Source organism: Cupressus sempervirens, chromosome 5, assembly GCF_028749045.1.
Source record: "Cupressus sempervirens isolate cs-2001-9-10 chromosome 5, ASM2874904v1, whole genome shotgun sequence".
Taxonomy (NCBI): domain Eukaryota; kingdom Viridiplantae; phylum Streptophyta; class Pinopsida; order Cupressales; family Cupressaceae; genus Cupressus; species Cupressus sempervirens.
The window spans coordinates 66,927,529-66,940,089 of NC_143122.1; the positions used below are offsets into that span (position 1 = coordinate 66,927,529).

Here is a 12,561-nt window from a genome sequence, read left to right on the forward strand (position 1 = left end):
TGATTTTATTACAAAGACAAAAAGTCCTTATCGTACTATTGCTCGTTTGCACGTCTCTTGCCCAAATGCCATTATCCTCGCCTCTGTTTTTTTTAATGGAGGTCAAAGCGTATCAAAGCCTTCTAAAGAGACAAATATACTCTTGTTTTCCCATATGCAAAAGGACACCCCACCTTTAATTGAGAGTGATACATACATTTGTACACTAATGTACCTGCCATTCCCAGGAAAGGAGTAGTTCCGATATGCCTATTGATATCATTCATAAATCAGCTGAGTCCTGCTTTGTACCAGACTTTTGTTAACACAAAAATGGGGAGTTTAGATGGATTTAATGGTGGAGTAGAATCTGATTTTGCGGAGGGAAGATTAGAAGAGCAGAAGTTGGTTGATGGCAGATTGTTTCCCAAAGTTTTCCTGCCTTCAAATGATGCTGAGAGGGAAGATGTTGAGGCCTTGGTGCAAAAGATAAGAAGCAACAAAGCATGGTTGCAAGATGAATTGGTGAAATACAATGCTCTTCTTTTTAGAGGATTTGCAGTGAGATCTGCTGAAGATTTCAAGGCAGTTGTTGAAGCTTTTGAATGGGAAGAACATCGGTATGTTGGGTTTTCCCCAAGAAGGAAAGTTGTTGATAGAGTTTTCACTGCCAATGAGGCTCCCTTGCAAGATCAGATTGATTTCCACCATGAGATGTCTATGGTAAGTTATGTTTCTTATCATTTAGGCTTAGAAATATGATCTTTAAGAGAAGGCAGCCCATATATAATAGAAATGGGATAGAAGATCATTTGGATCAATATGTAATCCATTGATATCACAAAGGGTGAGTGAACTGAAACCTCTATCTATATCCTCTTCTAAGCATTTTTTCTTATTCAGCTCTCTTTCTTTGGGTTCACTTTTTAATGATAAGATGTAAGAGATGCATTGCTTTGTTGGTGAAGCATGAAAACAACATATGTTTAATGAAGTCATGGAGTAATCTTATCACTTTGTATTGGGTTTTCTTCTAAAAACAAAGCATGGCAGAGAAGAGTGTGATCAGGTTTATGGATATGCAAGATTGGTAAGAGAATATTTTAATCATCTTATTCTTTTTAAAAGAAAAACTATAACATAGTTGATTTTGATGCAGATGAGAGACTGGCCCTCTAAGTTGTTTTTCTTCTGTGAAACTGCACCTCTAGAAGGTGGTGAAAGCTGTATAGCTCCAAGTTATCTCATTCCTCCACTTATGGAAAAAGTTGTACCAGCTTTTGTAAAGAAAGCAAGGGATTTGGGGTTGCTCTTCAAGATTTCAACTCCAAGCCAAGATACTTCTCATTCCCTTATCTCAAAGTCATGGAAAACTATGCTTGATACTCCTGATCCAGAAGAAGCAAGAAAAAGGTACAGTTTGCTCATGAATTAAAGGGAGTTTTTCTATTAAGTTATTTGTTTAATTTGAAATTAAATTAAATTTTGGGTATTAAATTTTACAATTGTATTATCAAAGATCAACATAATCATAACCAAGTATGATATACAAGGTCATTGTTATTTTTAGTTTAGTGTCATTTTATTTATAATAAAATTCTTGTTATAAGATTGATTAAATATATATATATATATGTTCTTTTTAATCTATATTGATTATGATTTAATAAGAATAATGGTCGTTATTGTGGATCTTAATATATTTGTGCTTGTCTAATAGGGCTGTTGACATATTGCTCATGAACCTACTCGCTACTCCCACTGCATGAGCAATATTGGGACAAGTAGAAACCATGGCATACATTATGCTACCAACCACAAATTTGTAAGGAATGTTATTCATAAATTCATTTTCTTCTTGTGTTTTAGGACACAAATCCGAAGATAAATGAAAGTGGGGAGCAAGTGGAATGGAAACAATTTTCACTTCAACCATGTACCAAACCTCTCCACAACTTTGTCAATGTATGGTTTTTCAGATAACACGAGCACCTTGTGTTGTCTATTTCTAGTGATATTCATTCCAAGAATCTTCATGGCAGCCCCTAAATCTTTCATGGAAAACCGAGCAGCTAACTCTTTCTTCAGCTTACCAACAATGTGTGAGAAGAACCAGCAACTAACATATCATTAAAATAGAGTAGAAGAATAACAAGCTCACCACTAGGAAGCCTTTTGTAGTAGACGCATGAGTCCAATTCACATCGAGAGAAGTTATGTTCAGTCATGAAACAATCAAATTTGATGTACCACTGTCTTGGGGCTTGCTTAAGCCTATACAAGCTACACTTCAGCCAGCAATAGAGATTTTCCTTCCCCTTCTGGACAAAGCCTTCAGACTATTGCATAGATAATTCTTCATCAATGTCACCATGTAAAAAGATCGTCTGGACATCAAACTGTTCTAATTCAAGATTTAAAGTGACTACTAATTCCAATACTGCCCGGACTGTAGTCATTCGTACAACTAGTGAAAAAATCTCATCTAAGTCTAGTCCCTTTTGCTGAGCATATCTTTGACCACCAATCGAGCACGAAATCTCTTCCTTCCACCATCTTCCTCTTTCATCTTGTTTACCCAACGATTTTAAAGAGCTTTGCAATTGAGTGGAAGCAGCACTAAATCCCAAATTTTACTAGTTTTGAGAAAGGTCATCTCTTCCTCTATGGCAATCATCCACTAATTTTTATATGCACTTCTAAAAACATCTGCAAAATTAACAAATCTCAGGCTCTGCCTCCTCAGAGTAAAATAATTCATAATGAATACTTAGAAGGCATGCGATCTTTACCTTGTAGACCGCCTTAATTTCTGAATGTGTTTCTCATTCTCACAATTGTTTTCTAGCAATTCATAATCGCTCCCCTTTGAAGATGTGCAAGCTCCAATCCAACAGCCCCTGTCATTTTCTCTGCAGAAGACCAATGCACGGCAGCAGTAGAGTCCCAAAATTCAATGGTCTGAAATGCCCGATATCTATCATTGACCCGCGGTAGACTATTGTCACCAAGTGTAGCCATCCATCGAGGACATTGTTGTGACCGGGGGTGGATAAACGAAATTGCCTAGATGGAAGTGTTGGTTGACATATTTCAGCGCCACGTTCAAGATAGTTTGGCACCCATGTTTCACCAGATAGGCCCGGAAGATGCCCAATTTGAGACACGCACACTTCACTGTGGTGAGGAAAATGCGTAGGGGGTCAGCAGAGTATTTGTATTAAGCAGAGGGACTGTGGTATGGAGCCGATTATCCATGTTCTGGCCTGAGTGAGCCCTATCATAAGCTTGGTTATAATTCTGGGATAATGGAGTGTCTTGGGATGACTGAGCAGTGATATGACTCCTGCTTTTCGATAGAGGCGATGATGAGAAAGCAGGATTTGGGGCTTAAACAGACGTAGGAGTAGAAAAGATAGGCTCAAGCTGAGAATTTGATGAGGAACCATTTTCATCATTGGCAAAAATTGATAGAGGAATGAATTATTTCGAAGATCTTTCCTCTGACAGAGCTGGGAACTTAGACTCATTAAAGACCACATCCCGACTCCTTACAATCTTCTTTCTAGCCGGATCCTATAATTGAAAACCAAACTGGTCTTCCCCATAGCCCATAAAGATACACTCTATGATTCGAATCCAGCTTGCTTCTCTTCCCCTTAGGAACATGAACAGAGACTTGACAACCAAAAAAACGAAGATGTGAGTAGGAAACTCTTCTTTCGGAATTCTAAAGTTCAAACAAGATGAAGGACTTCTATTAATCAAATACACTATTATATTACAAGCTTCTGCCCAAAATTCTTTTCCTAAACCAGCATTAGAAAGCATGCATTGAGTTTTATAAAGAATGGTTCGATTGAATCTTTCTGCTGCCCCATTTTCTTGAGGGGTGAATGGAACAATTTTCCCCTGTTGAATAACATGATTTGCACAAAAGTTATCAAACTCCAATGAACAAAATTCACCTCCATTATCCGTTTTTAAACATTTGATTTTGTGACCACTCTAATTCTCAACAAGAGCTTTGAAAACTTTAAATTTTGAGAAAACTTATGATTTCTTAGAAATCATATAAACCCAAACTTTCCTAGTACAATCATCAAGGAAAGAAACAAAATAGTTTGCTCCTCCATAAGAGTTTACCTCTATAAGACCAAACACATCCAAGTGTATTAATTCCAGCAATGTTGTCTTCTTGTTATGACTATTCTTCAAAAAGTTAACCTATTCTTGTTTCCCATGAAGACAATGTTTGCAAAATTCCAAATCTACTGATTGGAGACTTGAAAGTTGATCTCGATTAAGCATAACCTCTAGCCCCTTTTTTCTCATGTGGCCTAACATTTGATGCCAAAGTGCTACATTGCTGCACACAACAATTATGGCAACTCTCACCTCATCATTAGTCTCTACAACATATAGGCTACCAACTTTATTTCCTTTTGCAACAATCATGGAACCTTTGGTGACTTTCCATGTATTCGTGAGAGTTGTAAGAAAACCTTGGGTATATAACTGACTAGTGGAAATCATATTCCTTTGTAGCTTGGGAATATGCCTAACATCTTTAAGCAACCACTGGACACCTCTTTCTAATGATAATAGAACATCACCCTTCCCAATAATTTCACAAGCATTGTTATCACCCAAATATACATTCCCAAACCTACCTTCTTGGTAATTTGTGAAGGCCTGGGTGCAAGAAGGCGCATGAAAAGAAGCCCCAGAATCAATTACCCACAAACTTGAGGTTTTGTTGCTTGTTGCAAAAACCAAAATACCATCATCCTTATCGTGAATGATGTTTTCTTTGCTTTCTAAAATCTTTTGTTGTGCCTTCTTATACTTTTAACAATCCTTAAAGTGACCAACCTTTCTACACAAAACCAACAACCACCTTGTCTACCTTGGGACACGATCTTCTAGTTGATTGTGATCTACAATTGTAATTATTTTTGCCTCTATGATGAGTTCTTCCTCTATTTTTTGTGCTCACCATCGTTAGCGCATCAATGGATGAAGACTCTTTGTTGCTTCTTCTCATAACCTCACTAAGTAAAGTGGCCACAACTTCATCATAGACCAGCTTTCTCTTAGTAGAATTTGACGTGCTAATTGTTGTAACTATGACATCCCAACTATCAGGTAAGGATCACAATAAGATGATGGCTTTAGATTCATCATCTTGAGTCATACTAACCAAGGTTGCTTGGCATAATAAGGTGTTCAACTCATTTATGTGATTTGATATTGTAGTCCCTTCCTTCATTTTCAGCTTGTAGAGCTTCTTCATAATAAAGATTTTATTTGCATCCGATGTCATCTGATACATGCTCTAAAGTTTATCCCAAACTTCTTTTTTTGTCTTTTCGTTCAATACATTGAACAAGACATTTTGAGATAGCAAAAAAAAAAATTTATGTCATCACCTTCTCATCAATCTTTTCCTAATCTTCATTTGACATTGCAGTTGGTTTCTTTGTTTTTCCTTCAATTGCAATTGGCAAGTCTTGCTTAAGCAACAAAGAACACATATGTACTTTCCATAGGCTTTCGCATCCTCCATCTTTTTAGATATTCAACACTGATTTCCAATCTACACAACCTGTGCTCGATACCAATTGAAAGGATTGAATGCAACATGAAAATAGCAAATAAACAAACTAATAGAGAAGAGAAAATACAACACGATATTTATCCTAGTTCACCACAAATGTGGCTACATCCAAATTGAGCAAAAGAATTGTATTAATGAAAAGATAAGTTTACAATAGATGCAATCATCATATATAACATAAGATGATCAGCTGAAAAGACGTAATAAATGAAGGGAAAACCCAGGGCAACCGTTGGCCTTCACTATCTCAACAATTTTTATTTTAGTGTCATTTCATGTGAAAATTTCTATTGTAGCCACTAATTATTAATCTTCTATCGTAAACAATTATTAAACTACTGAAAATTAATTCACAGCTAATATTGAAAAATAACGCAATTGCAACTTCACCAAAAAAAATATGGAAGGAAATTCACAATACAAAGAATACAATATTTTTGGACAAATCATTCTTGGAGAAACCCCTAAGAGAAAACTAATTCTACAGATGGAAAATATATTACCTTCAGCAAATCAAGATATACAAAATTTCTTGCCTCTCATTGGCAAAATTTAGACAACCTCCTAATTTCTCCTGTTGTATTCCCCACTGTTATCCCCAATGTTATCACTGCACCCTTCCTAACACTACAACATTATTTGCTATCACTGCAAACTCATTTGCTAACATTGCAAATGCTTCTACAACTTCTTGTTCTCCAAATGCCTCCTTGACCCCCTTTTATACTACCTAACCAAGAGGTTTCTAGTTGCTTCTTGGTGAAAGACAACCTAACCAAAAAGTTTCTAGTTGCTTCTTGATTAAAACAACCTAACTAATAGGTTACTAGTTACTTCTAGAAGGAGTCAATTAATTAACAAATATTTGATAATTAAACACATATGGATGAACAATTGTCCAAGCTACCAAAATTAACACTCCCTCTTAGCGAGGAATTTGTTCTGCATGACACCCAACTTATCTTTGAAGAAGATGAATTTTGTCTTCCCCAATCCTTTAGTCAGAATGTTTTCTACCCGCTCCTCTGTAGGTACGTACTATAGTTGAACAACCCCCCATTGTACAAAATCTCTGATGAAGTGATATCTAATGTCTATATGTTTAGACCTATCATGAAATATTGGATTCTTAGACAACTTTCTGCAACTGTTATTGTTGTAGCATATCACGATATTCTCAACCTTCTAACCAAACAAGGCTACTAACAACTTTCGAAGCCATATAGCTTCACATGTAACCATGCTAGTTGCTATGTATTCTGCTTTTGTTGAACTCAGAGCCATAGACTTTTGCTTCCTGCTAATCCAAGATACAACTCCTGATCCCGAGCTGAAACAACACTTTGAAGTGCTCCTTTTTTTCGTTGTACTTCCTACCCAATCTGCATCAGTATAGCCTATCAATCTAATACCTTCATCTTGAACATATATGATCCCATACTTAACTGTACCACGTAGGTAACATAATATATGCTTGGCTATTGTCCAATGCATTGGCTTTGGTTCAACCATGAACTGACTAAGTGAGTTCACTGCAAATGCAATATGTGTCATGTTGTTGACCAAGTACATAAGCAAATTGATCAACTACCTAAATAAAGTGGGATCTACATCCTTCTCCTTAGATGTATCTACCTTCCTCCAATTCGTGATCATGGGTGTAGACATGGCATTGCAATCCTCCATCCTGAATCTCTTCAAGATTTCAATGCAATATTTCCCTTGACCAAGGAAAATCTCTCCATGTTTCTGTCACACCTCATGCCTAAAAAGTAGTGCATGAGTCTCAAACTCTTCTACAAGGTCCCTCTTGCAATCTTCTATGTGCCCTAGTGAACTTGTAAGAAATAGGTCGTCCACATAAAGAACAAGAATGAGAACCTCACCCCAACCACAAAGTAGTAGAGGTTAGCATCCACTTCACTCTTCACAAAACCCATTTCCTACAAGTATGTATCAATGCACTCATATCTTGCTATGGGAGCTTGCTTGAGTTCTTACAATGCTTCCTTCAATCTACACATGTGGGTCTCTTTTTTGTGTGCTACAAAGCCTTTTGGTTGCTCTATGATTACATCATCCTTCAATTCATCATTAAGAAATGTTGTCTTGACATCCATTTGATGGATCTACCATCACGTTTGTGCTGCAAATGAGATCATAGCTCATATAGAAGTATATCTAGCCACTAGAGCAAATGTCTCCTTGTAGTCTATTCCCTCCTTCTGAGAGAACCCCTTGGCCATGAACCTTGCCTTGCATTTCTCAACGTCACCATCTACACTCTGCTTTATCTTATAGATCCAACGTGATCCAACTATTGCTCTATTTGTTGGTCTAGGAACTACCTCCCACACATCATTCTACATAATTGTGTTATACTCCTCAACCATAGCATCTTGTCATACTTGATGTCGTGCAACCTCCTCATAGCTAGAAGGTTCACTATCTACCAAATGACTAACTAATGCCACATAGTCATTGAACTTGGTTGGTTGTCTCTACTCTCTAGTACTCTTCCTAGGAGCTCCCACAAACTCCTAAGTATCACTTAGTGTCTTTTAAATCTCACAGTTCCTGCTGCCAACTATAGAGGATGAAATATTTGCCTCTAAGTCTTCTAGATGCATTTCCTATTGCATCTATTGCTCCATGCTCTGTGAAACTTCACCACCTGAGCCTACACTTGTACTGGTAACTATATTTGTGCTTTGTTGCCCTTGTCTAGGCCTTAGAGCTTCTGCTGGCTACTTGCTTCGATAATCTATTGGCAAATCTGTAGACCTTCTAAATGCCTTGCCCTCCATGAACTTTACATCATGTCTGACAATAATTATTTTGGTCCCGAGGATAAAAATTCTATATGCCTTTGAGGTTTCATTGTACCCAACAAAGTACCCTCTCTTTGTAGTATGATCTAACTTAGTATGTGTATCACCTAGAATATGAAAATATTTCAAACTCTGAAATATTCTGAAGTGACCAACATCTGGCTTCTTTCCTATGAAAGCTTCCTCTGGTGGCATCTTCCCTAGTGCCTTGTATGGAACCCTATTTTGAATGTAGAGTGTTGTACTACATGCTTTTGCCCATAAGTAGCAAGGCATATCCTGGTCATGTAGCATAGCTCTTGCCACCTCCAATAAAGAATGGTTTTTCCTCTCAACAACTCCATTCTGTTGTGGATTGTAAGGAACAATCCATTCTCTCTTGATTCTTTCTCTAGTGCAGAACTCCTAGAAGTTATTTCCTTTGTACTTGCCTCCATTATCTCACCAAAGAACCTTTATCTTCCTTCCTGTTGAGTTCTCCACAAGAGCCTTAAACTCTTGGAATTGATTGAAAACATCATCCTTGGTCTTCAAGAAGTATATGCAGGTCTTCCTAGAGAAATCATCAATAAAAGTAACATAGTACTCATATCCTCTAAGTGATTTTGTCAACATCAAAATGTACTAGATCAAGAACACCTTTAGATCTGGTGTCACTACTTGGAAAAGATGCTTTGACAAACTTCTCCAACACCCATTCCTTACATACATCATCATCCTGTGTGCTCACCTTTGGAACACCTGCCACTATCTCACAAAGAAATTTGAGCACTCCATGATTAATCATTATGACCCATCCTCCTATGCCATAGCTCTCCAAGATCTCTAGGATTATTGTTGCTCATGAGTGCCTTAGGAGTATTAAACTACAACCTATAAAGGCAACCACTCCTAACTTTAATAGTTATGTGTGATTTCGAATCCTTGTTTTTAATCAACACATGTGTCCTCTAAAGAGTACATTACACCCCATGTCCTGAAGAACAAATACAAAAATAAGATTCGTACCTAATCTTGTCACATGCAACACATCATTAACTAGAATTGTCTTTCCATTCTCCCTCTAAAATATAACAATCCCTTTCCCAACTGAGTTGAGTTTGGACAAGTTTCCCATAAAAATCTGGATATTGGTGTTCTCCTCCTTATAACTGGAGAAGTACTCTCTAACTCCTATCATATGAAATGATGCCTCACTATCTATATACCAGATAGTTTGTGAGGTTGAGCTCACCATACAAGCTATAAGTGCAAACTCATCTGCCATTCTACTAGAGAGTTCTCTGCACTTGTTGAATCTGCTACCTGCTTCTTTGCCTTCTTACTTTTTGGGCAATCACTGACATAGTGACCATACTCGTGACATTCAAAGCACTTGACCTTAGAAAGGTCCTTCTTCTTCTTCTCGCTTTGTGAATTTGATCCTTTGCTAGACCCCTTCTTTGGTCTCCCTTTCCCCACTAGGGAAATATTTTGTTGTTCCACCTCACTTTTCCAACTCTTGTTGGTCCCATTGACAAGACTTAGTCTAAAATCCTCCTGATTGAAATTAGTCCATAGTTGATCCAAACTTGGTAAGATATCTCATTCACTGACAACTTGAACAAAGACACTCCATTGTTTAGAAAACCCATTTAGGGCTATTCTCATTGCTCATCATCACTGGTACTATCTCCAGTAACTACTAACTTGTCCTTGTCTAAGCTTGGTGAGGTAACTTGTAACATCTTCTCCCTGGTTCATCCATGTATTCTTTAGCTTCTCTCTAAGAATCATCTTCTTGTTGGTGGTAGCATTCTAATATAGATTCAGAATGGCATCCCACATCTTATTCTTCGTATCTAGCTCTGAGATATGTGGAACAATATGATCCTTGAAACCATCAAGGATAATCCTCCTGGACTTAGCATTGTCCTTTTTATATGTTGCAAGTTGTGTTGTATTTATTGGTATAGCTACAATACTGGTAACATAATCTTTGATACCATTCTCTTCCAACAATAAAGAAATTATAGCCTTCCAGACAACAAAATTTGAGGCACCATCCAATCTGTCCTAATCTCTCAAACTCATTGAAGCCATCTCAAGGGATTAAAACAATACTAGATCTAAAGAGATCAATCTAGGTTATATAAACAATTAATTTCTTTCCTAAGGAAAAATTCTTCTACCCTCAACAATGCTCTGATACCATGTGAAAATTCTTATTGCAGCCACTAATTATTAATCTCTTATCATAAATGATTATTAAACTATTGAAAATAAATTCATAGCTAATATCAAAAAATAACATATTGCAACTTCACCAATAAAATATAGGAAGAAATTCACAACACAAAGAACACAATATTTTTGCACAAATCGTACCTAGAAAAAACACTAAGGGAAAATTAGTTTTGCAGATAGAAAATATATTAACTTCAACAAATCAAGAGATACAAAATTCCTTGCCTCTTACTAGAAGAATTCAGACAACCTCCTAATTTCTCTTGCCGATATTCTCCACTGCTATCCCCAACGCTATCATTGTGCCCTTGCTAACACTACAACACTGTTTCCTATCACTGCAAACTCATTTGCTAACACTACAAATGCTTCTACAACTTCTTATTCTCCAAATGCCTCCCTTGACCCCTTTTTATACTACCTCACGAAGAGGTTTCTAGTTGTTTCTTGATTAAAGACAACCTAACCAAGAAGTTTCTAGTTGCTTTTTGATTAAAACAACCTAACCAATAGGTTACTAGTTGCTTCTAGAAGGAGTCAATTAATTAACAAATATTTGCTAATTAAACACATATGGACGAACATTTGTCCAAGCTACCAAAACTAACATTTCATTTATAAGAAAATTCACGTTATAAGATTTTCTCTTTTTTTAAATTATATACACACAAATATATATATATATATATATATATATATATATATATATATATATATATATATATATATATATATATATATATATATCTTCTTTTTATCTATATTAATTATGATTTAATGAGAATAATGGTCATTCTTGTGGATCTTAATATATTTGTGCTTTCCTAATAGGGCTGCTGACATATTGGGTTGCAAACATATTGAATTTCATGATGATGGGACTGCAGATTTTAAACTTGGACCTTTGGAAATAATTAGAATGTTGGAGAAAGAGAAACGAAAGGAGGTGTGGTTCACCACCATAGCAGGGTATGGTCAAGGAAGCAAGAATCAATCGCTTATGTTGGGAGATGAGTCTAGTATTCCTATTGAAGTCATGGAAGCATTCAAGAACATTATGGATGATCAATGTGTGAACTTGAAGTTGAAAGATGGAGATGTGTTATTATTGAATAACCTTGCTGTTCAACATGGAAGGAGGCCATCTAAACCTCCTAGGAGGGTCCTTGTTTCTATGTGTAAATAGTTCAAAAATTATTTGACAATCTTAGACAAATATTTATAGATAAGTATTTCTTACATAAATTTGAGCTTCATATGAATTTGTAGAGCTTAGTGAAGAAATAATGATAGTAATGCTAAGAAAAGAATGATTTTTGTGTTGAAAAGAAAACATTTTCATAGAATGAGAAGGCTAAATAGTTATTGAAGTGGATACTAGATAAGAAAATTTTAATTCTTTTAATATATAAGTATTTCCTTAGACTTTTGAAGCCTTGTGATATATGCTTTTAATAAACTCTCTAAACCTTAGTACATCTACATTTTTAATTCATTTTGGCTTCCAAATATTTGGACACATATTCTTTTAATATTTTAATTTCTAAAAGTAGTCATGATGTATGAGATTGATTTTCATTTATTTATATTCACCTATATGATAATTTGAATGTCAATAATTAGAAAAATATCAACAAGGTTTCATTAGAAAAAAATTGAGATTTAGATGTATAATTGTAGAAGCAAATTTGTTGGCATTAATTTTGTACTAAAAAATTGGATCTAATAGGAGAAATAAGCTATGAAGTCATTGGAACCAATTCCTAGACATTTTGAGATGATGGTACAAAATAATTATAATTCCATAAGCTAAATTTCAACCAAGAATATACCACTTATATGTGAATACCTGTACAAAGGGAAATCTAATCAAAGTTTACCAAAATCATAGGGGAAAATGTTATG

General features: G+C 35.9%; 1 protein-coding gene across 1 annotated transcript; it reads left to right on the forward strand.

Annotated features, from left to right (window-relative positions):
* Positions 1-282: 282 nt before the first annotated feature.
* LOC149554579 (clavaminate synthase-like protein At3g21360) lies at positions 283-11,901 on the forward strand. Its single transcript, XM_089828632.1, has 3 exons — positions 283-702; positions 1,139-1,392; positions 11,488-11,901. Exons 1-3 carry the CDS (start codon positions 313-315, stop codon positions 11,840-11,842), a joined length of 999 nt encoding a protein of 332 aa, XP_089684758.1. The 5' UTR covers positions 283-312; the 3' UTR covers positions 11,843-11,901.
* Positions 11,902-12,561: the final 660 nt, after the last annotated feature.